At 53.9% G+C, this 26,085-nt stretch overlaps 9 protein-coding genes across 9 annotated transcripts; 5 read left to right on the top strand and 4 right to left on the bottom strand.

Moving 5' to 3' along the window:
- Window positions 1–2,303: 2,303 nt before the first annotated feature.
- Window positions 2,304–4,684, bottom strand: BAUCODRAFT_36576 (glycoside hydrolase family 51 protein). Its single transcript, XM_007680469.1, has 8 exons — window positions 4,462–4,684; window positions 4,306–4,394; window positions 4,057–4,233; window positions 3,941–3,983; window positions 3,874–3,888; window positions 3,679–3,821; window positions 3,588–3,626; window positions 2,304–3,514 (listed from the first exon to the last, which is right to left on the bottom strand). Exons 1-8 carry the CDS (start codon window positions 4,574–4,576, stop codon window positions 2,618–2,620), a joined length of 1,518 nt encoding a protein of 505 aa, XP_007678659.1. The 5' UTR covers window positions 4,577–4,684; the 3' UTR covers window positions 2,304–2,617.
- Window positions 4,661–7,025, top strand: BAUCODRAFT_94220 (uncharacterized protein). Its single transcript, XM_007680845.1, has 4 exons — window positions 4,661–5,150; window positions 5,208–5,773; window positions 5,829–6,534; window positions 6,595–7,025. The coding sequence occupies exons 1-4, from the start codon at window positions 5,124–5,126 to the stop codon at window positions 6,811–6,813; spliced, it is 1,518 nt and encodes a 505-aa protein (XP_007679035.1). The 5' UTR covers window positions 4,661–5,123; the 3' UTR covers window positions 6,814–7,025.
- Window positions 7,026–8,492: 1,467 nt separating this feature from the next.
- On the top strand, window positions 8,493–9,299 carry BAUCODRAFT_75417 (uncharacterized protein; the record flags this gene model as incomplete). The annotated part of the gene is made up of 2 exons (XM_007680637.1): window positions 8,493–8,738; window positions 8,865–9,299. Coding segments are annotated over 2 exons (681 nt in total), but the record flags the coding sequence as incomplete, so codon positions are not given.
- A 630-nt stretch (window positions 9,300–9,929) lies between these two features.
- On the top strand, window positions 9,930–11,149 carry BAUCODRAFT_124831 (glycoside hydrolase family 93 protein; the record flags this gene model as incomplete). Its single annotated transcript, XM_007680844.1, has 3 exons — window positions 9,930–9,953; window positions 10,023–11,092; window positions 11,119–11,149. The coding sequence occupies 3 exons, from the start codon at window positions 9,930–9,932 to the stop codon at window positions 11,147–11,149; spliced, it is 1,125 nt and encodes a 374-aa protein (XP_007679034.1).
- A 686-nt stretch (window positions 11,150–11,835) lies between these two features.
- BAUCODRAFT_75180 (uncharacterized protein) lies at window positions 11,836–15,332 on the top strand (the record flags this gene model as incomplete). The annotated part of the gene is made up of 3 exons (XM_007680622.1): window positions 11,836–12,102; window positions 12,170–14,672; window positions 14,731–15,332. The coding sequence occupies 3 exons, from the start codon at window positions 11,836–11,838 to the stop codon at window positions 15,330–15,332; spliced, it is 3,372 nt and encodes a 1,123-aa protein (XP_007678812.1).
- An 85-nt stretch (window positions 15,333–15,417) lies between these two features.
- Window positions 15,418–18,255, bottom strand: BAUCODRAFT_74343 (uncharacterized protein; the record flags this gene model as incomplete). Its single annotated transcript, XM_007680560.1, has 4 exons — window positions 15,418–16,965; window positions 17,015–17,242; window positions 17,309–17,406; window positions 17,475–18,255. The coding sequence occupies 4 exons, from the start codon at window positions 18,253–18,255 to the stop codon at window positions 15,418–15,420; spliced, it is 2,655 nt and encodes an 884-aa protein (XP_007678750.1).
- A 426-nt stretch (window positions 18,256–18,681) lies between these two features.
- On the top strand, window positions 18,682–20,570 carry BAUCODRAFT_141483 (uncharacterized protein). The gene is made up of 3 exons (XM_007680843.1): window positions 18,682–18,864; window positions 18,936–19,689; window positions 19,744–20,570. Exons 1-3 carry the CDS (start codon window positions 18,736–18,738, stop codon window positions 20,109–20,111), a joined length of 1,251 nt encoding a protein of 416 aa, XP_007679033.1. The 5' UTR covers window positions 18,682–18,735; the 3' UTR covers window positions 20,112–20,570.
- A 418-nt stretch (window positions 20,571–20,988) lies between these two features.
- BAUCODRAFT_36569 (uncharacterized protein) lies at window positions 20,989–23,645 on the bottom strand. The gene is made up of 3 exons (XM_007680468.1): window positions 22,857–23,645; window positions 21,330–22,804; window positions 20,989–21,267 (listed from the first exon to the last, which is right to left on the bottom strand). The coding sequence occupies exons 1-3, from the start codon at window positions 23,392–23,394 to the stop codon at window positions 21,103–21,105; spliced, it is 2,178 nt and encodes a 725-aa protein (XP_007678658.1). The 5' UTR covers window positions 23,395–23,645; the 3' UTR covers window positions 20,989–21,102.
- A 166-nt stretch (window positions 23,646–23,811) lies between these two features.
- On the bottom strand, window positions 23,812–25,879 carry BAUCODRAFT_112836 (uncharacterized protein). Its single transcript, XM_007680842.1, has 2 exons — window positions 24,638–25,879; window positions 23,812–24,584 (listed from the first exon to the last, which is right to left on the bottom strand). Exons 1-2 carry the CDS (start codon window positions 25,570–25,572, stop codon window positions 24,071–24,073), a joined length of 1,449 nt encoding a protein of 482 aa, XP_007679032.1. The 5' UTR covers window positions 25,573–25,879; the 3' UTR covers window positions 23,812–24,070.
- Between the last annotated feature and the right edge of the window lie 206 nt (window positions 25,880–26,085).

Genomic DNA, 26,085 nt, shown 5'->3' with positions numbered 1-26,085 from the left:
CGTCCGGCGCTGGTCAGTCAGACACCTTCAGCGGAACAGCCTTACCAGATGCCCTCGGGTATGCAGACACAGCATACTCAATCTAATGGCAGCGCAATTCCGTTGGAGCACGGCAATAATTTCGATGATCAGCCACTGAACTTTTCCTACGACGGAGCCGAATTGGGCGACTCTTTCGACCTGAACTGGATACCGCTCAACATCGATCCTTGGTCATACGACGATATTGAGCAGAACATCTCGTTCCTGATGCCCTCTGTGTATGAGAATACAGGCTTACACCAGCCGGTCAGCCATGAGGAGGCTGGTATGGCCGGCTTGCAGCTTCCAGGGTTCTCCGTTTTCGGTCAAGGGGGTCATGTACCGCCTTCGCTGTCAGATCGCCAACCACAGCTGGCTGCCTTAGGGCTTGCCCAAAGTCCAATCTCATCGACCGGTTCCAGCGCAGACGTCAGCAGAAACACTGCTGCCGAAGTAGAGATGCCCCGGCATAGGAGGAAGCGCAGGAAATACTCTCATCCGCCCCATCCATTCCTTTCCCCCGAGACTGCTCCTGGACCGTTCGCTTTCCCGGAGTCTGCTGACCTTACAGAGTTGACCAGGGCGACATCCTGTACGCTATGCTCTTGTGAGTCGTATTCGCGCATCTGTCTCAAGTTCCGCCAGCTGTGTGTCGACTGTGTGGATTCACGGCGGTTCGCAGGCAGCACGATCCCGGAGCTGCAGGTATTCAATGCTTGCCTTGATCTTTACTTTGTGCACTACCATCCAACCTTCCCGCTCCTTCATCGGTCGACGTTTGGTACTCAAACGAACTGGCTGGTTCTGGTTGCAGCTGCTGCCATTGGAAGCAATTTCACTTCAATCAGATGTACTGTGGCATTGAGACAGGCTTTCTCGGAGCTTCTGCGTCGGGCCGTGTTCACCACCGAAGATGACAGCAGCGACCTCTGTGACCTAGCGCTAGCACAAGCTCGCATACTCAACCTTGTAAACCTGCTGCAGTCCGATCGAGAGACACTACGTACTTTGGCACCTCGAGTACATGCTGATCTTGCTCGATGGTGTCTCCAAGCCGGCATCCTCCAGATGACTGAGACGGATACAGCCTCGATGGTGACCGACATTGTACCAGAGCTATTGCGCGTACAATGGGATCAATGGGTGCGCCAGGAGTCTTTGCGTCGGGTCGGTTACTTGACGTGGCTTCTGGATGTCTCAGTCGGCTACCTGTGCAACAGCCGTCCGTTATGTACGATTGATGATGCAAGAGCGCCTCTGCCATGCGCTGACGCCCTCTGGGATGCTGTTTCTGCGCAGGAGTGGCTCGGTCGGCGAGAAACTACTCCCTCGATGCCGTCTCTTTACGATGCGCTTGAGCAGATCTACCAGAAGAAGCAGGCTCACCCGGCAATGAGCGAGCTATCGCAGCTCCTTGTGATACATGCGCTGTACCTAAAGACGTGGGAGGTTGGCACGCATATCAAGCAACCGCTCAGTGAGTGGAAAGCCGCAGATAACGCCCGTGGGTTCCTGAAGACGCCGGCGAAGGATGACTTATGGCTCCCACTCTACCCCCTGTACGCTAATTGGCGCAACAGTGCATGTGATTGCCTGGATTTCCTGAATTGGCGTGCTTCAGCAGCTACCGCCGAGGCCATGGGGATGGAGCCTCACGGCGTGCTTCATCTGCATCTGGCTCGCCTCATTTTGTTGTCTCCGTTTCAGGAGATTCAGGACCTACTGTTCACGCTCATCAATTACAAGCCAGGATCAGCCTCAAAGGCGAGCTTCTACGTCCACGACGGCAGTTACCAGCCTCGAAATCCGGATAAAGAACCGCAGACCCGTAGAATAGTCTGGAGATGGCTGCATGAAGATCAACACAAGGCTCGACAGGCCATGATTCACGCTGGCTCCGTCTTCTGGCATATCAGACGGCATTCACATCAAAGTCTGTACGAGCCACTTGCAGTATATATTGCATCCTTCCTATTATGGACCTATGGCTCGTACAAGTCAGCCTCTCTGGAGCGAGATGCTTCGGATGCTCGTAAACAGAAGGCATCGCAATGCGCTCAGTCGGTCATACATGGGCCTCGACCCGACTCCAGGCTGTTCACAGCAGCTGGCCTGCAACAGATGCCTGCAAAGCACAACGGAGCAACAGAAGCAAATCGAGCTGGGCACAAGGTAGCACAGGGTGACATGCTCTCTGAAAGCGAGACCTCTTCGGACGACGAAGAGCCCGCTTTCATTCATCTTGACCGACCCTGCGACGACGAGATGGTCCAACACTTCGTCCGTAACGGTGACAAGATGGCTGGTTATATCAGTAATGTTGGAGACATTCGCAAGGCTCCACACAAAGTACTTCTGGAAGGGTCGAAGTTATTGAGGTCGAAGGTAGCTTGCTGGGGTGTCACGCGAGAGTATTATGACATCCTAACCCGACTGGCGAACGTGACTAGAAGTGGCACTGCTGCAGGTACAGATAAGAGATTGGCCCCTTAGGAAGAGGGAAGGGTGCTGAGTCAAGTCTGCTATACGGCCGGATAGTGTACCATTTCATGGAGGACGTCTCAGCCCAGTAGCGCAGTTCACCGTCTCGGTATTATTACGCGCCACCTGAAGGCTTCCATCGCAGCATCGTCATGCTCATCTTGGCAAATGAACAAGGCCCCTTGCCACCCCACTTATTCTCGTGGATCTTAACCGCTTGGTCGGTCTCGGTATTGGTAGCTTGCCAGCTCTCGCCTGTAATAACGTACTTCTCGACCTCGGCTGCCGAAGTCTGCACTCCTTGAACGGTGATATCAAACGTCTCGCTAGGGTGTACGTTTACAACCACCAGACTGACCCAACCGTCGTCGCCCATTGCGGCAGATGCGTCCAGCCAGGCGTGCTCTGAGCCAGACGCTGTCGGGCAACTGACGTGAGCAGCGACAGTTGAGCCACGCATGTACTTGCTGAACAGTAGAAGTGGCCACCATGTTGTCTGCTTCACGAGGCCGTTTGCATGCGTCATTAACGGAGAAATTACATTGACGCTCTGAGCGATGTTGGCCATGCCAATGTACTTGCTCTGCCGTACGAACACGTTGAGCCAAACAGCCACTGCGAGGGCATCCGAGAGTGTATACTGCTCCTCGGCACCAGTCTCTCCAGGGGCGCGAGCAGGATCCCACACATTCCATTCATCGAAGCATATCGTCGGAGCAGGCACCGTGGCCGGTACCTGGTTGACCTGCCTCGCTAAATCAATGAGACCCGCGCAAATTTCGATGGATCTCTCCGCCAGCCGAGGTGCGAGCGCATTGGTTATGGGATCTTTGGCCGCGGTGTACATGTGGATACTGTGCATGTCAATCAAGGATTTTGTGGCACTGCCGCCTAAAGCATGCACATCCGGCTTCAAGCACTGCGTGAGGACGTGAAAGTCCCAGTGCGAGACACCATTCTCTCCGCACAAGATGAGTGTGATTGACGGATCCTGCATCTTGAGGGCTTTGGCCTAGGAGTGTGTCAGACACGACCGTTAGCAGCCCGCCGGACTGCAAGCATGGGTTATGGTTTGTAGTGCCTACCCACTGATACGCTTTCTTCGCATAGTCCTCTTTCGTCATCTGCGTGCTGTTAGCCGCACTGGCAAAGCCATTAGTGCTGAGAGCGATGGACCTGCTCTACTTGCCAAGGTCCCCAGCACTCGTTGCCGAGTGCCCAATACTTGACATTGTATGGTTTCTCACGGCCATGCTTGCGGCGCAGGTTTGCGTAGTGTGTATCTTGCTCGGAGTTGCAGTACTCGAGCCAGCCGAGTGCTATGATATTCAGTATCTGGCCTACACACGCATTGTATAAGCCCAAGCCTACCTTCGTCGAGGGTGCCTACTGATGGTCAGCACAAATCTCCCAAAGGCGTGACGAAACCGGAACGCACCAGTTCCGAAGTTTAGTGCCAAATACGGCTCGGTGCCTACAACCTACGAGGCGAGGTTAGTTGTGTCAGCAAGGTTGTGTACAACAGATAAGGCGTAACGGCCTTCATGTACACACCTCGCACCACTTCATAAATTCGTCTGTGCCGACTTCGTTCGTCTCAACGCCAAGCCATGCCAGCTCTGCTCGTTTCGGTCTCTGGTCTCGAGGCCCAACACCGTCAAGCCAATGATATGTAGCAACGAAGTTGCCTCCCGGATACCTTACAACAGGGACGCTGAGCTCCTTGAACGCCTGATATGTGTTGATCATACCCGTCAGCTTTATTCCATACAGGAAAGGAGGCTTACAGCCAAGAATTTGTACCTCAATGACATCGATTCTAAAGCCATTATCATCAATTAGATGCATGTTCGGATTTGAAGGGTCGTAGAGTCCTCCGTAGATGCAACGACCTAATAAGTGGGAGGTCAATGTCTCACAACTTTGTGGGAGGGGATGAAACGCATCGCTTTGCCCTACCCATGTGTTCCGTGAATCCACTATAGACATTGTCGTTGATCTTGCTGAGCTTATGAGAGGGGTAAACGAAGATACCGGGCTGGTCGCCGTCGTCGAGCTTAGTGAAAGTAGTCATGCTGTACGCACCGAGACACGCTTCGAAGAAAGCTTTCGACTGTACCTTGAGTGCATTCACATACTATGTACTGCCGTTAAGCGATCTTTGTGGGTCATTGAAAAGGTGCTGGTCCAGAAATCTGAAAACACAGGAGTTTTCACAGCGTCGAGGCGTCCCGCTCGTTGTGGAACGTGCGGAAGCTTTCTCACAGAATGGGCTTATCAGGCGCGGCTACAGATTCTTCATCTGGTCCTTAATTATCCAATGGCGTAAAATCGTTCGTGGACTGACTGGTGAAGCTCCACCCGCCACCACGGACTGCACTCTGGCAGCGCCTTGGATCTCGTGACCGTTCCACATGCCGGTGGTGGAAATGTCCACCGGAACCTGTAGCCACGCGACATGCTCCACGCGGACACCACGACTCGGGAAGGCTAGTGTGGAGTTATATTGTGGAGTATGGAGCCGTAGATCATGTTAAAGAAGGCCATGTCTGGGTCGAGGCGAGCGAGCCTTTACTGCACTGTTGCACCAACCTCCTCCCATCGTCTACTTTGCTTCGAACATGGCTATCCCTCCGAAACTTTACCAAGTACGCTTCACTACCTACATCGAGTCCGAGATTGCTGCATGCTTACACACTTGACAGTTTCTCGTCGGCGTCTTCGCCTCGGTCGGCTCGGTTCTGTATGGGTATGATCTTGGTGTTATTGCAGAAGCCATTGCTTCCCAGAACTTCATCGACACTTTCCACCCTACCGCCGCCGAATCTGGCGCTGTCGTCTCTGTTTTCACTGGTGGTGCATTCTTCGGCGCTTGCTTTGCTGGGCCTACGGGAGATTGGATCGGCAGACGCAAGACTATCCTCCTTGGCGCTCTGATCTTCCTTGTGGGCGGCGGCCTGCAAACTGGGGCACAGTCGTTGTCGTACTTGTACGCCGGAAGGTGTATTGCTGGGTTGGGAATAGGTTTCCTCGTCATGATCATTCCGCTCTATCAGGCTGAAATTGCACACCCGGACATTCGAGGTCGTGTCACTGCGCTCCAGCAGTTCATGTTGGGCATCGGTGCGCTTGTTGCTACATGGGTCGGCTACGGTTGCTATACGCGGTTTCCAGCAGACTCCAGCAAGCAATGGCGTGTCAGTCTTGGTATCCAGATCATTCCGGCCGGCATTCTTGCCATGCTCATCCTTTTCTTTCCTGAGTCGCCAAGGTACGGACGCCGTTATAGTCGTGGGTGTTAACCCGTATGTTGACAAGAGTTGCAGATGGCTTATCGATCATGACAGAGCAGAGGATGGCCTTCGCTCGCTGGCGAAACTCCACGCTCACGGCGATGAGAATGATGCGTGGGTCCGCGCAGAGTTCGAACAGATTACCGACAGCATCCATTTCGAGCATGCGAATGAGGCCAAGTCATATGCCGAACTGTTCACCAACAAAAGCTCCTTCCGCCGCCTCTTCCTCGTCTGCGCGATCCAAGCCTCTGTTCAAATGACTGGTGTATCCGCGATTCAATACTATTCTCCAACCATTTTTGCACAAATTGGCATACCAACGAGTAAGACACTGGAGTACCAGGGGATCAACAGCCTCATAGCTCTTGCGGGAGAGGCTGCCTGTATCCTGCTCATCGATCCTCTTGGTCGGCGATGGGCACTGATCGGCGGCAACCTTGCCAACTGCGTAACCTTTATTATCGCGACCGCTCTACTGGCGAGTTTCCCGCCGGGTGTCTCACGGAATGTAGGGGCTGGGTGGGGTTTTACAATCATGACCTGGCTGTACAACTTCTCCTTCAGCGCCACGTGTGGGCCTTTGAGCTGGATTGTGCCGGCTGAGGTCTTCGATACGCGAACCCGTGCCAAGGGTGTGTCCATTGGTGTGATGGTCAGCTTCGCCTTCAACACCTTGATCGGCCAGATCACTCCGATCGCCATGGCCTCTATTGGCTGGCGCTTCTACATTCTTTTCGTAAGTAAACATCATCAAAGTTTCCGACGGAAAACCAACGGGTGCTGACCAGGTATACAGGTCGTTTGCAACTTTACGAACGCCATCTTCTTCTGGGCAATTCAGCCCGAGACGAAGAAGCGGCCACTCGAAGAGATGAATTATCTTTTCACCAACGCTCCACTATTCGTCCCAACGATGAACATGGCGGAGTTTGAGCAGCATGATCTCGAGAACCGTGTTGCGGAGGTGGAAAGGAAGACTAGCGTTGTCACCTATCAGGAGGACGTGAGGATGTGAGTGAAGGACTGGGAATGACCTCTCGCGTCACCCATGCAAGTCTACCACCAACTCGTGCGATGTCGGGCGGTCGAGGCCACAGATCAACATGCAGACGCTGAATGACCAGGAGTATGCTTCGCAATGGACCGTTCGATTCTACAACGTCTCACCGTTCTGTACCAAATGAGCCAGCTTAAACATGTACTCGAGTGCGACCATAATTATATGCCCTTATGCCGAGTCGATCACGTCTTGAGTGCCCTTTGCGGCCGCTGAGACTTTCACCAACTGGTTCACGCTGGTGCATCCTCGTGGCCGGTACACCCGGCCAACTATGGCTGCTACTCCGGATGTCAGGTATTCCGCGCTCAGATATACTCGGCGTACATGCGGGGAGGCATCAAATTGATTCTGTAAGGCTTCACATAGCATGTGGGACTGTTATTACTCAATAGCAAAGCAGTGTGGTAAAGGAAGTCGAAGTTTCATTGAGTAAGTCGCCCGGCCGCAAGCCACCACACCAAAGACGAACAAATGTACTTCAGTAGGTAGATCGTAGACAGCAGCAAACATCCAACTCGAACGGACGTGAAGCGCCTTCACCGTTACGGGTCCTCCCGGCGCAGTGCACGATCCCCCGCGTTGCAACACTTTCGCGTCAAACACCATGAATAGAACAACTCATTGCGCAACCAATAATAGCCCCAATCGACTCCGCAGTGGACGAGGCGAGAGCCACTAACCGTCCGAATCTAACGGCTATCGCAAAAGCGCATGGAGTTCACCGTACGACGTTGTGGAGGCACTTGAAGAAGGGCCAGCAGACCAAGCACTTAGCGAACCAGGCGCAACAGTTCCTAAACCCCCAACAAGAGAAAGACCTTATAGCCTATATTAACAAGCTCTGTAACCGTGGCCTAGCACCGACTTCATTAATGGTTCGCCGCTTTGCTGCAGAGATCGCTGGCAAAGAGCCAGGGAAGAACTGGATCAGCCGTTTCGTCAAACGATGGCCGGATACGCTTATGAGCCGGTACCTACGCCCTATCGATGCAGTTCGCAAGAAAGTCGACAATATGAAGGAATACCAAGCCTACTTCGACCTCATCAAGCTCAAGATAGAGCAGTACGACATAGAACCGGAGAATGTGTACAATATGGACGAAAAAGGCTTTGCTATAGGCCTCCTTACACGAGCCTATAGAATCTTCAATAAGGCGAAGTACGAGTCACAACAGATACTTGGCAATATTCAAGATAGCAATAGGGAGTGGATTATAACGATAGCGACTATATACGCTAATGGCACTGCAGTAGCACTAGCGCTGATCTACTCAGCGAAATCCGGCAATCTTCAGGACTCCTAGATACAAGATCTCGATATAGAGAAGCACTTCGCCTTCATAGCCTCCTCACCAACCGGTTGGACGAACGACGAGCTCGGTTTCGAGTGGTTAACGAAGGTGTTTGACCGCGAAACTCGGAGCAAAGCTCGTAGGCGCAAGCGGTTGCTATTCGTCGATAGCCACGGCTCCCACATCAACATGAGGTTCCTTAAATAGTGTAACGACTACGGCATCCTTGTTGCCACATATCCACCGCACTCAACACACCGGCTGCAGCCTCTAGATATCGGCCTCTTTGCGCCATTAGCTATCTACTACAGCCAAGAGCTTGACTAATTTATTCACGACTGCCAAGGCCTCTCGTCAGTCAGCAAGCGTGATTTCCTTCGCCTCTTCTGGCCAGCCTATTGCAAAGCGTTTACCAAAGAAAATATCACCTCTGCATGGTCCAAAACCGGTATACACCCCTTCAATCCGGCAGTTATCCTTAAGCTAGTAGAGCCTGCTCCTGCACCATTAACAGAGAGCAGTCGACTGCAATCAAGCTCGAACGGTTCACATTTATCAGCACCGCAGTGGCGAATAGCTAGGGCGTTAGTAAAAGAGACTGTTAACGAGGTTATAGAAGAAAGAGATCGAAAAAACCTCCGTAAACTCGAGAACACCCTCTACCACCTCAGCACGCAGGTAACACTGCTATAGGCCGAGAACAACGGCTACAAGCAGGCTCTAGTTTATAAGAAGAAGCGCCGCAAACGTAGCAAACACCTCTTCGAGGATCTACGAGCACAAGATGGCCAAGGTTCGACTTTCTATAGCCCTATGAAGATTCAGCAAGCAAAGGACTATTTGGTTAAGAAGGAGCAAGCAAAAGTGGCTGTAGCTGAGCAGAAGCGACTCGAGGCCGATGCCAGAGTGTTACAAAAGCAGCTACAACAACGAGCAGCCGCAGAGAAGAAAGAAGCTCGTCAGCAACAACAACAAGCTCGAGCTGCAGCCGCTGCAGTAGAGGTACGTAGGAAGTCGGTAACGAAGGAGGTCAACCAGAGCAACCGCCAGCTGCTACACGAGCTACAACACTCAGTTAAGAGGCCTCGTAGGCCTCTTCAACAGGCTCGAATAGCAACACTACCTCTATTACCAGTTATTGCTACTTAGAAGGTGGAAGCAGAGGGACAGCCGCTTGGCAGAGGAGCAAGGGTGAAGCGGCAACTATAACACCTGAAGGGCTATGAGTTGGTAGTTCGATAGAGTATATATAGAACTGCTTCTACTATCAATATGAAGCTGCTACGACCAATATTGGTTGTGTTACACCATAGAGAAGTTGTTGTGTTGGTCTACGAAGATCCGTGCGTTGCGCGGGGTGTTGCAAGCCACCGGGAGGACTCTTAACCGTAGCCGCCCCGCCTCACGATGCGCGTGGAGGATCCCGGTGCCACCACCGGAAGTTAGCGTCCGGTGGGGTGTTTTTTGACAACACTCAAGGTCGACCCGAAGGCTCAAGAGCATTGTCTGGCGGGAAATGTACCTGATGATCATACAAGCGTCTCAAGTACTCCGCAATTGAGCCCACACCGTATCCTAGATTCTCCATTCCTCTCTGCGACATCTCTGCGGGGTTGGCGGATCGATGGTATGATATTCTGACGATGAGTTGACGTGCATGATGGACACTCTTGTGTCCGAGTACCATTGCAGATCCTTTGTGTATATATACATCGGCAAGGTCGTCTACTTCCCGTACCTCCAGAACAGACACTCTCCTACCTCTTCGGCAAAAATACCATGCGTCTCTTGAGCACACTCGCCGTTCTGGCCTTCACGGCCTCTTCGCTCACCGCAGCTCTCCCCTCTCCCCAACACAATGCTTATGCCAAGCAACTGACAACGTTCAACAACAACACCATCTTCCAGTCCCCAGCCAACTATACCATCCCTGGCACTCTGTACGCTCGTACAGTGGAACTCTCAGACGGCACCCTCCTCGCCACCTGGGAGAACTACAGCCCCGAACCTCCACCCGTCTACTTCCCGATCTTCAAGTCCACCGACTATGGCCAAAGCTGGGCTGAGATCAGTAGAGTCCAAGACACCGCCCGCGGCTTCGGCTTGCGCTACCAACCTTTCCTCTACGAGCTCCCTGCCTCCTTCGCCGGCTTCAAGCAGGGCGACATCCTACTTAGCGGCAGCTCCATCCCCACAAACCTGTCCTCGACGCACATCGAACTCTACGCATCCCGCGATGGCGGCTACACCTGGTCCTTCGTGTCCCACATCGCCGACGGTGGCGTCGCAGAACCTACCAATGGCCTCACGCCAGTCTGGGAGCCCTTCCTCCTCCTTCTGAACGGCGAGCTCATCTGCTTCTACTCCGATCAACGCGACCCTGCCCACGGCCAAAAGCTTGTCCACCAGACCACCACCGACGGCGAAAGCTGGGGACCCGTTGTCGATGACGTGGCGTACGCCAACTACACCGCTCGTCCGGGCATGACGACCGTCGCCTCCTTACCAGGCGGCCAATGGTTCATGACGTATGAGAATGGCGGTGGCATGATTGGTGGTGTCTACCCCAACAGCTACCAGTTCCCTGTCTACTACAAGATCTCTTCATCGCCACTCACTTTCGGCAACGTGACAGGCTTGCCGTTGGTGGCGACTGATGGAACAGTGCCGTCGTCAAGCCCGTACAATACGGCGACAAGAAATGGACTCATCATCGTGAGCGCGAACTCGCACTCCGAAGCATTCATTAATCAGGCCACGAGTGAGGGCAAAGTGGACGGAAGCAAGTGGGTGAAGGTGGAGACGGGGGAGCGCAGAAGTTACACGAGGAGTTTGAGGTTGTTGCAGCATGAGGAAGATCGGTATCTGTTGCTTGCGGATGGTGGGAGTCTGCCTCCGTCTAAGCAGAACAGGGTGCAGGTTGGATTGATTGACATTTCGGGGTGGTCGTCTACGGGATGGTCGTCAGGCAGATGGTCATCTGGGGGTTGGTCGTCTAAGGGATGGTGATCGTACGGGATGGTTACTGAGCAGAGTAACGTCGTGAAAGTCCGTAACGCAAAGTATGGGAATATACCGATGAAAAGTTCAACATCTTGTATATAAAGCTCCCGCAGTCTTTCCCATGTCGCCAAGTGGAAAGCTGCTGTACGAAGCTCATGCATGGTTTAACAGGCATGATGGCAGCTAGCGCAGCGAGCTCGTGCGCAAACACCTCCTTCAACGTCCCTGTGCGACAGAGCAGCTCGCCCGTTATCTAGCTCCGTCCATCAATGTTGCTGGCGGTGAAGCTTCGCTAGCATTGTTCTCGCCCGTACCTTGCCTTGCCTTGGCTTTCCCGAGCGCCGCACGACCTGCTCTCCTACATTCACCAACATATATGCCCGTCGGTCGCCGCTGCCATGCAGCTGTTCCTCTGCCTCCTCGGCATATGTACCGGCCTTGCTTGGTCACGAGAGTAAGACACGTTTCCACTGTCTCCTCGAGTGTGCCATCTCCTCGTCATCTCGCCACTGCCGCAGGCATCAAGCAAGCGTCAGCGCCCATTCATCTTCCCGTCTTACCCTCCACCTCTCACTTCCCATCAAGTGCGCCAGGCAGTAGATGTAGTACATCAAGGCCTTCTACTACCAGCAAGATAGCACGTACAGTTCGGCCTACATTTGGGAAGCGCACCTACGCAACAATGGCTGAACAGCGACTGTACAGCCATGCCCAGCCTGCCGGTGGCGTTGTACGACTAGCAGACCAGCTTGAGAAGCCGCTCCTCGACGACCGACAGTACCGAGTCGTCAAGCTCAGCAATGAGCTGGAGGTACTCCTCATCCATGACCCTGCCACTGACAAGGCCTCGGCGGCCATGGATGTCAATGTCGGCAGCTTCAGCGACGCCGATGATCTACCAGGAATGGCACATGCAGTCGAGCACTTGCTTTTCATGGGCACGGAGAAGGTACGTCGTTTCTATGCTTGGTTGAAACCAAAATGAGGGAGAGAGGACTGACCACGTGCTCACGTAGTATCCAGGAGAGAACGACTACAACCAGTATCTGACCAAGTATGGCGGCTACTCGAATGCTTTCACTGCCGCCACGTCAACGAATTACTATTTCGAGCTCTCCGCTTCCGCGACATCGAACAGCCCTTCGTCTTCCGCGAATGTCAGCAAGGAGAGCTTGGCCGTTTCGGTACCGAAGAACAAGGCACCGCTATATGGCGCATTGGATCGGTTTGCACAGTTCTTCGTAAAGCCTCTCTTCCTTGAAGATACGCTAGACCGGGAGCTGAAAGCCGTGGACAGCGAGAACAAGAAGAACTTGCAGGCGGACAATTGGCGGTTCAATCAACTGGACAAGAGCTTGGCCAGCAAGAAGCACCCGTTTCATAAGTTCTCTACCGGCAACTACAAGGTTTTGCACGATGACCCCATCGAGCGAGGCGTCAAGATAAGGGAGGCCTTCATCAACTTTTACGAGCAGCATTACTCGGCTAATCGGATGAAGCTATGCATACTTGGCAGAGAGTCATTGGATCAGCTGCAAGCGTGGGCTGAAGAGCTGTTTACGGACGTGCCAAACCAGGCGCTACCGCAGCTGCGATGGGACGGTCTGTCAGTATACGATGAGAACGATGTCTGCACCCAGGTCTTTGCCAAGCCAGTCATGGATAAGAAGCTGATAGATCTTCACTTCACTTATCCAGACGAGGAAGAGATGTGGGAGTCCAAGCCGAGCCGATACTTAAGCCATCTGATTGGCCACGAGGGTCCTGGTAGCATTCTTGCGCATCTGAAGGCCAAGGGCTGGGCAAACGGCTTGAATGCAGGTGCCTCGACCGTCTGTCCTGGCTCAGGAGTGATGATGGTGCAAATCCAACTTACGGAAGACGGTCTGAAGCAATACAAGGAGGTCGTGAAAGTATTCTTCAATTACGTCGCCATGCTGAAGGAGGAGCCGCCGCACCGCTGGATCTTCGAGGAGTCCAGCAAGCTGCAAGACGTCAACTTCATGTTTCAGGAAAAGTCACGAGCGTCGAGTACGACCAGCTGGATGTCAGGAGTCATGCAGAAGCCACTCCCGCGAGATCGGCTGCTCAGCGGACAGTTCGTGCTCACCAAGTTCGAACCCGAGAGCATCAAGCGCGGACTTGCTCATCTCAGCCCGGACAATTTCCGCTTCATCCTCATCAGCAGGGAGCTTCCCGTTGACACGGATAGTAAGGAAGAGTGGTATGGCACAGAGTATAAGTACGAGAAGATACCTGCAGACTTCCTGAAGGAGATCACGAAAGCTGCGAAAGCGAGCGCAAATGAGCGGCCACCGGAGCTGCATCTACCAGCCAAGAACGAATTTGTACCACAACGGCTTGATGTGGAGAAAAGGGAAGTTGTAGAACCTGCGCTCACTCCAAAGCTAATCCGCAATACCGACAACGTGCGGACATGGTTTAAGAAGGACGACCAGTTCTGGGTGCCGAGAGCCACCGTTCAAGTATGCTTTCGAACACCCCTACTCAGCACGACGCCCCTGACAGCGGTCATGGGTCAGATGTACGGCAAGCTTGTGGAAGACAGCTTGCAAGAATACGCCTATGATGCCGAGATCGCTGGTCTGGATTACAGCATTTCAATGCATAATCAAGGCATCGATGTTAGTGTCTCCGGCTATAACGACAAGCTGCCGGTGTTGCTCGAGAAGGTGTTGCTCCGTATGCGAGACCTCGAGATTAAGCAAGACCGCTTCGACATCACCAAAGAGTGGGTCACGCGGAGTATGAAGGATCTCGAGTATCAAGATCCGTTCCGGCAGATCTCTACTTACAGCCGCTGGCTCGTGAACGAAAAGGCTTGGATTGCAGAACAGATAGTCGAAGAGCTACCGGCCTTAACGGCTGACGATGTCCGCGCTTTCTTCCCGCAGGTCCTGAAACAAATGCACGTTGAGCTACTCGTGCACGGCAATCTGTACAAAGAAGACGCGCTGCGCATCACGGATATGGTGATGCACACGCTGAAGCCGAGACGCTTACCGCCAAGCCAATGGCCCGTCAAGAGAGCCATCGAGGTGCCGCAAGGATCGGACTTTACGTACCCTCGCACGCTGAAGGACCCCAAGAACATCAATCACTGCATCGATTACAGCTTGCACCTTGGCAACAATATCGAGCGATCTTTGCGCGCCAAGCTGTTGCTGTTCGCACAGATGACGAGCGAGCCTTGCTTCGACCAGTTACGGACGAAGGAACAGCTCGGGTATGTAGTCAGCAGTGGCGCAGCCATTTACGGCACTTTGTACTCGTACCGTGTTTTGATTCAATCCGAGAAGGATTGTGAGTATTTGACTGGCAGGATCGAGAACTGGCTGGTTGGGTACGAGCAGGCCCTGCTGGACATGCCCGATAGCGAATTTGAGGAGCACAAGATTGGGTTGATCAATAAGCGATTGGAGAAGCTGAAGAATCTGGGACAGGAGACAGCTCGCTTCTGGCATCATGTCGTTAGCGAGCAGTTTGACTTTGAGCTCGGTGAGTCCTGCTACCCCGACCCGGTCGCGAAGGTCAAGTCACTGACAATAAGATGCAGCGTACCGCGATGTCGAGCACATCGAAGTCCTGACCAAGAAGGACATGTTGAACTTCTACAAGGCGTACATGCACCCAAGCTCGCAGACGAGAGCGAAGACGGCGGTCCATCTCAAGGCGCAGTCTTCGGTTCGCGAAATTGCGAAGAAGACCGATCCGAAGGAGCAGCGTGAGAAGCTGGCTGCCACGCTGACCAATATACTCGGCCAACTAGGCGTGCAAGCAGAGCCCACCAAGCTTGCTGCACGGCTCGAGAAAGTCGATGTGGCCGCTGGTGACACGCAAGGCATCCTTAACGCCCTGGGCGAGTACCTCAAGGAAGGCGCCGGCGCTGCTACGGAGCAGGTGCAGCAGGTTATGGGACAGGGTCAGACCGTATTGGCGCAGGTGCTGCCATTGCTTGGCATTTCGCCGAATGCTTCGGCGAAGGGGGAGCGTGAAAATGACGTGGCGAAGACAGATAGAGAAGTGCTGCCGGAGAGACAGAGCCAGTCAGTGATGATTGAGGACGTGAAGGCTTGGAAGGCGAGCATGCCACTAAGTGCGGGTGCGAAGGCGGTGAAACCATTGAGTAACTTCGAGGATTTGGAGTCGAAATTGTGAATGTACAGTGCATGCTCGCGCGGTGCTTGGGCGGCTACATTGACAGGATCTCAAGCGAGGCGTTTAGCGTGAGCCTACTATCAACTCATACTTCCCGTACCGTAGGGGAGCTTTGGAAGCTCAAGCTACTTAAACGCTGCACTATGCCATTGCCGATTGCATCGACGGCACCTTGTGGACTTCTCAAGCTGATACTGCCCGTCTGCGCACTCATCTTCACTGCGAAAAGCTTGATGCTCGTGCTAGACCAAATGCCATGTATGCCTTTGTTCGACGAGACATCGGAGGCGTAGATAAGGCCCCAAAGCAGACTTACATACCATCCGAGTGAGAGCGACGTCCAGACGAAGGCCTGGACCTTGGGTGCGGTTGCATCCTCGGAGGCGAGCACTTCAATGCGCTCCGGTAGAGTTATATCATCCCCGCGTACGCGAACTTGGCCGATAACCTCTAGTATCGTGTGGAGCTGCAGGTGCGGTAGCCATGTCTCGAGCCATTCCGGAGTCGGCTGAAAGGGCTGAAGAGGAGTCGGCATACCTGTGGACACAATTGACGACGTCGTGTTGAGAGCGGGTAGGCTGGCGGCCGACGTGTTTCGTGAATTTGAGCGGGAGAAGCTGCCTTCGCCCACGGGCTGCTTTCCTCGCGCTTTCTCCGACATGCCTCTTGACTGTAGCGGTAGAGCCTCATCTACGTTGCTGGTGGACGCACTGAGCGGCACGAGGGAAGAAGTGCTTCCGGTCATGGCGGCGTTCACGGCTTCGTCGTCTTGATCATCTTCGTCATCGCCAATGGCAAAAGCTCCGTGTTCCGGTACATTGCCCAATTGCGGAGACCGAGCGGAGACCGGGCTTCGACCCATATCGAGCGAGCCATTGCGCTGCGGGCTGCGCACGCCAGATGTAAGTGAAGCCTCACCACGCTCTTTGCGCTCTTGTGCCTGCCGATCCAGCTCCGCAAGTGCACCTTCAACGGTAAAATCGCGTAATATCTGGAAGCGCTTGCGACTCCGAACAAGGACTTCAACGAAGCGCCGATTGGCGGCTAGCTGGTGCTCAAGAACGGCGTTGATGATTTGCAACATCTGCTCAAGAAGGTGATGGTTGCCCTCCTTCTCCAGCAAGAATGTGGGCGAGGAGAGTGAGGCGAACAGATCGAGTAGCTTTGAGCTTGTTGCTCGTTGGATCTCGAGTGCGTACGGCGCAACATTGTTGATAATCGCGAGAAGGGCCGGGTAGATGGATTCCAACCTGCCCTGAGTGGTCGTCATAAGTGTATGCACCGATGTAATTAGAAAGTCAGCATAGGTGCCGTGGAAGTTCGTAATGCGGAGTTGAGCTGGCAGGCTCTCTTGGCCCACGAAAGGCTTGTTCAAGTGCGAGCCAAATGTCGGCTCGACGCTCATGGTTTGAAGAATCAGTACACACATCCGCACAATGCTCTGCTTCGTGGGCTGGTCCTTGGCGCCCATGGCGTAGAAGAGCACAAGCACGACAAAGTCGTGCGCGCGATCTGTTTCGATGATAAAAGCTCGGAAGCGCTTGTTGACTTGTAGAAGTTCCCAGAACAGGATGAGCATCTCAGGCGCCCATGGGACCTGCTTACCAGCGAGGTATGCTGTCACTCCGGAGATCTGCAGCCTGTATTAGCATGTGTGGAGCACTGTACGATCGAGCACATACGGGCTGCATCAGAACTGTCATCAAGCCTTGCTGTATGAATTGAAAATCCTCAACCCGGTGCAGCCGGCTGACTGCTCGACGATAAGCATTAGACTGCCCGGCTGGCTCAGGGTAGAGCACCAAGACCAACAGTAGGTCCAATGAAAGGTTAGCCAGTCTCGAACGTGGGTCACCGTCAGTTGCGAAGTCGACTGGAACCCGCCATGTCGCTGGATTGTACTTCAGCACCTTTGGCTCGTCAGCACGTTATTCCTGTCGCTCTTTGCAAAAGCAGCAGTGCTGATGCGAGCGTACCGTGTTCAAGAGCGAGCAAATCATGCTTAGTGCAACCTGGCGATCTGGCTTGAGCGTCATATACGAGATTGGTTTGACGTCCGTCTCTGCGACAAGCTCTGTTCATTCGTATCAGTACAGCTCTGCTCTGGACGAGGGAACCGGCAGACAGGGGACTGATGCTTACGCGGCACAATGTACATCTGGCGGCTGCAAAGGCTCAGGAGCAACCGGATTGCCTCAGCAGCGTTTTTCTCGTTCTCCCTCGTCATCCCGGCGCTCTGCCGGCATCCAATGCCACTGTTCCAGATATGATAGGCGACTTTTAAGTCCGGCAGCCCCTGGGAGTCGAGCCGCTTAGGCAGTGTGAAGCCTGCAAAGAACATATATCGAATCATTACATCGACGAGCTGCTCACCAAGCGGCGGACCGATGACACGGTTACTGACATGCTCTCCGTCCGTTTCTTCGACAAGAAACCTCTTCGCTGGGTCTAGACCATCATAGTACGCGCCCGGCCGATTGCGCTTAGTGTCCCAGCTTTGCGAAGGCGTCCTCGGCTGCCAGAAGAACTTCTCCTCCCATACATGCAAGTGGTCTGCCTCGTAAATATAGGGCAGGAGACGGGTTAATATGCGCATGCAGTTGAGAGCTTCAGGCGCAATCGGCTGATGAGGGTCGGCAAAGCAGCGCTTCCGCTGCAATGCATCGAGCCTAGCCACGCAGACATAGATAAGGGTCTCAAGATTCTTCCTCGGGGAGACCTGAGCACCGGGTGACGGCCGGTCAGGTCCATTCAATGTCAAATTTCGGACGTCTGTAGGACTCCACAGCGCAAAGACATCGTCGGCGTGCTCCGGTAGCTGGTAGAACTGCGCCCACCACACATCGTCGGCAGGGATGTTGTCCTCTCGTGCGAGGCGAAAGACGTCCTCCTTGAACGTCAGCTTACTTTCCGATGCACCCATCGTTACCGGTCCCAAGGAGTAGCGCCACTATGTCGAGAAGAAAGACTGGAGCCAGGATGTCATTACGGCAGCGTTCAGCAGGGGTAGCTCGTGGCGGTACAGAGTCCGAGAGACCTTGGCACAAACGCAGTCGGCGTGCAGAAGGCTGTCCCACAAGGCTGGCAACACCCAGCTACAGTTCTCAATCCTGCCAAAGTGCTCAACCGACAAAGGTGCTGTGGTCAAGCAGAGCCTCGTATGTCCTAATCACTCTCCGTCTTTGCGTAGATCAATCACTCCCAAGCTTCGGATAGCTACGAATGAAACGCGGCTGTTGTCAGCCAGACAGTGACCGCAACGAGGTTGCCGTCGAGCCAAGCCGGCTTCTCCCGTTTCGTGTCTCTGCCAACGCCAGTCTTGGGAGAGAGTAGCTGGCAACTTTGCCGACATCTTCCACCCAACATAGTTTCTCTCACGTTGTCCGCAACCCGCGATGCTCCCATGTCTACTACTGCCGACGCACATACTGCATGCACACGCTATCTACGCGAGATTCTAGGCGGCGATGCTGATAATTTCATTACAGACATCCAGCGCGTTGCCAACGTCTGCACTAAGAGTAACATACAGGTTTGTCCATCTGCATACTTCTGCTCTTCCATGCTCTCCACGCTCAGAACTTACTCGGATCGGCGTATCAGCGATGTACAGCTTTCATATTGTCCAACATCATCACGTCCACTGCTAAAAGCACGGCTTTGGCTCGATACATCTTATCTCTAAGCCAGTCCTTCTCGCCACGCGAGCTCGGCAAGCGGATTGATACCACTCAGCCTGACGACGCGAATACGGGACTGGGCACAAACAACAATGGCAGAATTCAGCAGCCTCCACAGCCGCATCTCAAGCGACTACACCTCTTGTATCTGGTCAGTGATGCTCTCTGTGCAGGTCACCGTATATCCCTCTTGATGAAAGCGAGCACCGCCGACGGTGGAGCAGGCCTCCAGATGCAAGGACTTGTTTCGTTCCAGCAGTACTTGCCAGCGCTGGCTGCCCTCGCCACTTACGCCGGCAATGAACAGTCCGCTAGCAATTATCTTCAAGTCGTGTCAATCCTCAAAATCTGGCATGACGGGGAGATTGTGTCTGAAGCTGAGGTTGTCGCAACGCACGAACATGTTCTCCGAGCGCATCGCAATACCGCAACATGGGACGGGTTGACTGAAGGGATTACCGCAGAGGACTCGCAGCCGAATAGCAAGACGTTACCAGGAACCAGAGACACAAAAGCCATCCTTCCAGCTCGCCATGGTGTTCCTAACGATCCTACTGCACCATGGCACGAGCTCCCCGCCGCTAACGGATTGTACATGAAACGTACAAGAGGCTACCCGCTCAGAGCAGCGGCATTGCCGGTCGGCGGATACGAGCTTCACGATCGGCACGAGGGTGGTAAGTCTGTTCACTTGTTGTGATGCACTGGCAACGTTGACACGACCTGTCCAGGAGAAGCACTGGACGCAGGGTTGGAGACTGATGTTGAAGCTTTGCACGGGGAGATTCTCCGTGCTTTCGACAAGTATACCAACGCAGAAGACGTACAGGATGTAGATGCCTTGGGAAATGTTCTCTGGAAGGATCCTGACCGGCCGACGCGCAACTACTGGGGTTGGTCTCTAGACGGTATCGACAGAATGAAAGCGGTAGCGAAGCGAGACAAGGACGCTGCGATTGGTTATGCCGACGTGCCCATTCGGCCAATGCAAGAGGCTAACGCGGAGGTCGATCGTGCCAGAGCAATGGCGTCTGAGCGTGGTGGTGGACGAGCTCGTGGAGGAGGTAGGCCTGGGTGGCGCGGCGGACGGCGTTGGTGATGGTGATATTCCACGCCATGTCATTCTTTGACAACAGGCGAAGCCTTGAGTCACGAAAAGCATGGCTCCGAGTTCGCATATCCAAGCCGGTTCAATTCTTATATTGCAAATCCTTAGCGCTTGTCAGCCGGAGCTGCGCCATGCATAGCGCCAACTCCCGTGGCAATCTAACTGCATCCACAGCAGGATGTCATCGATACCATCTACAAGCCTCGCTTTCCGCGTCTACAAAATAACCAGCGCAGTTGCATGCCGCGCAAGCCGCATGTCAGGAGCTAATGTCCATTTCTGACATGACCGACGCGGTTGGGTCGAGAGGCATATCAGTATGGGTGCCCGTGTGGCCTCGTCTGGCTTCGCGAAGACATAGACCCCATTCGTTCGCGACTATTCTGTTCGCACGGGAAGTGCTCCGTCTGTTCCCGGTATCGCCTTCTTACCTCGACATCCGCAGCGGCGACAGGATCGGTGACTTATGCGTTGATGACTCTCGCGCCATCTATGGCTTCACACTCCTATGCCTATTGATCCATACTGCTCTTCTCCTTCTGATTTGCACGCCGCGACGCTCTGCAGAGGAGGCTTGGGACAAAGTCAGCCTCCGGCGTAGGAAGCATCGTCCACAGCCTGCACATGGGAACGTCTACGCCATCACAATCGCCGTAATAACGCGATTATATAAGTTGTTGAAAGCGCCGCAGCCGAGCCAAGCGCCGCGACTTATGTGCTTCAAGCCACTTGGAATAAGATTGCATCACCGTATTCCTTCGTGTGAGACCTTGATGCCAATTTGTTCTCAAAATATTACGCTGCCAGTATGAGAGTTTCGACTTATACGCTCCGAGTCTCACGAAGTCGAATCGTCCTGCACGGGAAAAACGCGTGGTGCTAACAATAATTTATACGATTATTAGGAGTATAGACAGACAGCACGCTGGTATAATTCCGCTATACGTGTCGAGCTTCGCATCAACAATGCAGCATTAAACCATTACGGCAGCAACTTCGTTGCCGTTTCCGCTCTTTCGCGGTACGGCTCTAACGCAATAGGCACTTCGCCCGAATAGCCTAGATCTCCTTGTGCACGCTCGAGTCTTGCAGCCACTTTGCCGACCATCTTCGCAATCCATCGATCGTTCACAATGCCGCCGATTACCTAACACGATGGGCACGAGAGTCAGCATTGGCTCCGATGATTCAGAGTTGTCTAACGCATACCGCCTTCTTCATGCCGCCAGTTGTGGTTCTTTTGATGTCGCTCGCGAACTCCCGGAAAGCTTGACCAGTCCCACCGTCGCGCAGGCCTTGCTGCAGGTTCTTCGCTAGACTTTTGAAGTTAGTTCTGAGCCCGCTGTCCGTTCTAGAGACCGGCTTGATCGACTCATCGTCAGTGACGGCTGGAGAAGCCGGAGAGGCAGGGCCGTCATCAATGACGCCTTCGTCCATCTGCTTCTCTACCTCGACTATCTTCGTCGCCTTTACCAATGCCGCAATGAATTGTAGCAGCTCTGGGGAGAACGTTGCGGGTAAGCTGGCATGCACGCTCAACTTCATACTCGTCTCATCCTTCTCCAGCTTTTTCAACTTCTGCTGTGCTTGGATGGTCTTCGGTACTCCGTCGGCTTTCTCCACTTCCTCTCTTTGCAGGTCCAGCTCGTCTGTCTCCGCAGGCTTCGGCGGGAGGAGGTGCTCGTGATGTGGGATCAGAAAGCACGGGACAACGACGGATGCATCGGCACCACCTAGCCTCACAACCTCCGTGACCTTGCCATCTAGTTGTTGCTGCAGTGCGGTACGGTACGCCACGATGTCCGAAAACTTGAGGTTCGCCACAATATCGTAAGCGGTGTTGACGGGTACTCGACCGACGCTCTCGATCTCATTGAGTTCAAGACAGAAGTGCGCGTCGGCTAACCACGCAGAGACACGCTTTGCAAGCCGCCGGAGGTCTCCGTTTGTGGATACGTAGTGCTTGAACACATGCTGCTGCAACAACGCCGTAAGCCACTTCCCTGATCCAGTCGCGTTCACGGACTGAAATATGATGGGATGGAAGTAGCTAAGTGTTGCAAGTAGGAGCCGCAGAAGGAATGGGAGACGGTGCAAGAAGCGTCGAACCGATGGCGGCGAAAGATGCTGCAGCGTAGAGACCCGAATAGAGCGTTGCGGTGGGTGCACAATAGGCGGGAAAGAGTGTAACTCTGCACAGATTGCTGCTCGCATGTCTTTGTCGTTGTCGAACTTGAGGTCCTCATACTTCTTCCCACCGTGTATGACCTGCTCTCGACTCTGATAGATGGCGCTACCTCTCTGGATCTCCTTCAGCGTCGTGAGGTACTGTCTCTCGGCCTGTTGGTCATCCGGCGAGAGTGTACGGACGAAGTCTAGACCTTCCCTTGCAGTCGAGTCCTTCATCCAGCTGACTCCAGTCAAAGACTGACGAAGCCTCGGTCGATCCTTGAATCCTTCTGAGCCAGCGGTCGCCGCCCTGAGCAATGCCGTGTCTACTTCGAAGATGCTGTCGTCGTCTGCTGCTTCTGAACCCTCAGAGTCACCAAGATCTGCGAACATCATTTCAGGCTTTCCGCCTTTGACAACACAATACACGTCACCAACGTTGATGCGTCGGAACAGGGAGATCGTCAGTTCGTCAACATGCATCGCCAGCTCGATATCATCGGCAAGCTTGAGACCTAGCATATCGTTCAGCAGCCGCATCGGCAAGGCCAGAAAAGTGGTATTTACCTAGTTCGACGCCATGCGCCACGATCGTTAGAGAGGACAGGCTAATTGTAATTCCTCTTACGACCATCAAGCCGTCCACGTCTTGGTCGATTTCCAAGGCAGGCAGATTGAACAGCGCTATTCTGTCTTTCGTGAAGTGCAACTCCCTTAACGCCTTTCTGAGACTTTTCCGTACAAAGTTTGCGGTGAAGTCGAACTGGAGCAGGCAGGTAAGGGCAATTGTGGGATAGCATAACGCTGTGAACCACCAGTAGAGTAGCCATGAAGTTGCGGATATGGCATACAGGAGGTTAAATGTCGCAAGGAACGTCCAAAGCGGAATGAAGGAGAAAGGCCTTGTGCCGTAATGGTCTCCAAACAACAACAGAATCGTCTCCGTGGCGCAACCCGACAACAGCCATCGGAACGCCCACTTCAGGTTCAACACCAGTACGAGCGCGCCGAGTATCGCCAACGCCGGTCTGAATGGGGTTGGAGTGTTGCGTCTGGCTTTGACTCTGTCATCCGCATCGGACCTGTAGTGGTCATGGCTGTCCATTGGCGTATCAAAGCAAGTCACACGCTCTCGACACAGTTTGCATTATCACGCCTGACGGCGGGTAGGGTTATAACTCTGGCGCAGCGTTGGTGAAGGAGGCAAGAACTTCGCGAGATCTACGTCATTGAGCAAACAGAGCGCGATGCCAAACGCGATCTAAACGCCTCCAGACCAATATCTACCGACTAATGATTACACGCCGTCTTGAGAGACAGATCCAGCGTCCAAAGAATTGACTGTGCAGTATAGAGAAGGCGAGGTTTGCATGCACCTGCACGATCCCTGTAACACTGACATAGACGGCACAGCGATGGAAGCGGGCGGGTCAGGCCTGGCTTCCACTACATGTTCTGTGTTTTCTCATCGTGCAAGGCACGAGCAAGTGAATGACATATGTGAAGAAGCTGCAAAGAAGCACCGTGTTGAGACAATGATCGATAGTATATCATCTAATCGGAACATGCGATGTAATCGCTAAATTACAAGAGTGAGAGACAGGTTCGAAGTCGGAAGAAGTCAGCCATCCACATCATGACTCCAATCAATTCCAGACTTTCCAATCGCCAGAGCGGACCATAACGCCCTGCGATGCCTGTAGTGTTCTCAAGTGCTTCAACCCTAGAATCCGCCAACGCCCTGCGTATCGCTGCATGCAAGCAAACATGTAAATCGTCATTTATGCACCTTCAGGGTAGACCCTGTTGAAGTCTGTCGCCTGGTCGGTCAGACCGTCCCAGTTGAAGAGTTTGTCTTGCGGGCGGACGACCGTCCACCGATCCTTCTTCTGCTTCTCATTGTCAACGACGAGGTTGTCGCCTGCTGGGAACTCTGTAAGGATCTGGCGGCGTTTCTCCTCGCTGCGGACCTTGATGTCGCACTTGAACGGCTTCGTCATGGTGATGACCCACGGTGCGGTCTCGTACCACGGGATCGGCGCGTTGCGGCCGTCACGGCCTTCTGGACGCTTGATCTCGAATGCCCACAAGAGAGAGCCGATCAGAGTGACAAGCTCGGTGAAGGTGAGGTCGACTCCAGGGCAGCCACGGTTGCCGTAGCCGAAGCCAGTGTCACCGCGGAAGTTAGGGAACTCGCTAAGCGGCTCCTTGTAGGTAGGCCAGGATGGGTCGAGCCATCGGTCAGGGACGAACTCGTCACCTCGTGGGTAAAGGCTGGGCTCACGGCTGATGAGGCTGCAAAAAGCGTTAGTAAGGGGTGCAAATTACTTGAGGGTTGAAGAACTTACTAGTGGTTGGCGTGGCAGATGGCACCCTTGGGAATGAGGTAGCCCTCGTAGACGTCATCCTCCATGGCAACGTGCGGCACACCGAGGGGAGTTGCTTGTCTCCATCGGAGAACCTCTTTCGCGGTTGCCCGAAGTACAGGAAGCTGCGGGAAATCGCCAACCTCAGGCAGGCGGTCGCCGCAGACACGGTCGATTTCTTCCTGGACCTTGTATTGCCAGGACGGGTAGTGGCACATAGCGAGGAAGAAAGCGTGGAGCGGGCCACCAACGGTAGCAATGGCGACGAAAGAGCTGGAGCCAATGGCGTGAGCAGCCTCGTAGAAGTCAAGATGCTCGGTGCCCTTCTCCTTCTCGAGCCAAAGCTTGCTCCAGCTGTCGGCGAGCGTACCTTGAACCGACCTGTTCTTCGCGTCCTGAAGCGGCTCCATGAAAGCATCGGTCATCTCGGCCTTGCGGGCTGCCTCCTCCTTCTTCCATGGCGAGATAGACTCCGGCAGGTTAGAGAGGAAGGTAAGCTTGTTGATGAGCGGGCCGGCGGGAGACACGTTCTTGAGGATGATGGGAATGATGGTAAGGAGCTTGCTGCCATGTTGTGGGTCGCCCCAGGCAATGGAAGCGATGGTGCGTGCGCAATGAACAAGAAGATGCTCGGACCAGGCGTCTGGGTTCTCTAGGATGCGGCGGATGGTCTTCTTGTTCTCGATCGCAGGCCAGCCGTAGAAAGCTTGCGGGTTGGCGTGTCTCATGATGAGGTGCATGAAGTTCTTGTAGCGGCGCCATTGCTCACCGTAACCCATGAGCGGCAGAATTTCGGAACCCTCACGGACACCGATGGCGGCAGGGAGCTCGTTGCGATCGCAGTAGTTGCGTTGACGGGAAATGAAAAGGTCGCGTGCGATCTTGTCGGTCTCAATCCAAATGTGGGTGACACCCATAACCTGGTTGGATCGATCAGAATCGATGTGAGTTAATCAGTGTTGATTGACAACATACCTTCCACTCGTAGATCGGGCCCATCTTCTTGTGGAGAGCACCGAAGTGCCATGCGGCATCGATACCAGGTCCAGGAACATCCCAGAAACGACCAGCATATGGAAGACCTACGATGGCTGTTAGTGGCGTCGAGACGAACGATGGCTCGATAGCTACACACCTGGTAGTCGTGGGAGAGCCTTGACGCCAGCCGGGAGCTTTTGCTTGCCAGCGGTGAAGATACGAGCCAAGACGAAGAGAAGAACCAAAAAAAAGCCGATCAGAATGCGAGGCTGGTAGAGAGTGAAGCCCGCAGGCACAGGGGCCATCGGATCAGAGAATGCGGAAGAGTTGTCGGATTGGTAGAGCATCTGCTCGGATGAGACAGCGATCGATGCCATTGTTGCTGTTGGCCTGTATGTCGGATGAACGAGTGTATGAATGAGTTGTCTAAACGGCGGCGGAAACGAGGGTAT

Source organism: Baudoinia panamericana, assembly GCF_000338955.1.
Source record: "Baudoinia panamericana UAMH 10762 unplaced genomic scaffold BAUCOscaffold_10, whole genome shotgun sequence".
In the NCBI taxonomy this organism is placed as follows: Eukaryota; Fungi; Ascomycota; class Dothideomycetes; order Mycosphaerellales; family Teratosphaeriaceae; genus Baudoinia; species Baudoinia panamericana.
This window is presented reverse-complemented; position numbering and strand designations above follow the sequence as displayed.

Excerpts from the sequence above, each read along its gene's own strand:
- BAUCODRAFT_141483 (XM_007680843.1), top strand. The coding sequence starts at position 18,736 with ATGTCTACTACTGCCGACGCACATACTGCATGCACACGCTATCTACGC. Across the intron at positions 18,865-18,935 it reads GCACTAAGAGTAACATACAG|CGATGTACAGCTTTCATATT; the intron begins GTTTGTCCATCT and ends TCGGCGTATCAG. Across the intron at positions 19,690-19,743 it reads TCACGATCGGCACGAGGGTG|GAGAAGCACTGGACGCAGGG; the intron begins GTAAGTCTGTTC and ends CGACCTGTCCAG.
- BAUCODRAFT_112836 (XM_007680842.1), bottom strand. The coding sequence starts at position 25,572 with ATGGGTGTCACCCACATTTGGATTGAGACCGACAAGATCGCACGCGAC. Across the intron at positions 24,585-24,637 it reads ATCTGCCACGCCAACCACTA|CCTCATCAGCCGTGAGCCCA; the intron begins GTAAGTTCTTCA and ends CGCTTTTTGCAG.
- BAUCODRAFT_36569 (XM_007680468.1), bottom strand. The coding sequence starts at position 23,394 with ATGGACAGCCATGACCACTACAGGTCCGATGCGGATGACAGAGTCAAA. Across the intron at positions 22,805-22,856 it reads GGCGCATGGCGTCGAACTAG|GTCTCAAGCTTGCCGATGAT; the intron begins GTAAATACCACT and ends ACGATATGCTAG. Across the intron at positions 21,268-21,329 it reads CTGGCGGCATGAAGAAGGCG|GTAATCGGCGGCATTGTGAA; the intron begins GTATGCGTTAGA and ends CCATCGTGTTAG.
- BAUCODRAFT_36576 (XM_007680469.1), bottom strand. The coding sequence starts at position 4,576 with ATGACTACTTTCACTAAGCTCGACGACGGCGACCAGCCCGGTATCTTC. Across the intron at positions 4,395-4,461 it reads TGGATTCACGGAACACATGG|GTCGTTGCATCTACGGAGGA; the intron begins GTAGGGCAAAGC and ends CCCACTTATTAG. Across the intron at positions 3,627-3,678 it reads GACCTTGGCAAGTAGAGCAG|ATGACGAAAGAGGACTATGC; the intron begins GTCCATCGCTCT and ends AACAGCACGCAG.
- BAUCODRAFT_94220 (XM_007680845.1), top strand. The coding sequence starts at position 5,124 with ATGGCTATCCCTCCGAAACTTTACCAA. Across the intron at positions 5,774-5,828 it reads TTCTTTCCTGAGTCGCCAAG|ATGGCTTATCGATCATGACA; the intron begins GTACGGACGCCG and ends CAAGAGTTGCAG. Across the intron at positions 6,535-6,594 it reads GGCGCTTCTACATTCTTTTC|GTCGTTTGCAACTTTACGAA; the intron begins GTAAGTAAACAT and ends CCAGGTATACAG.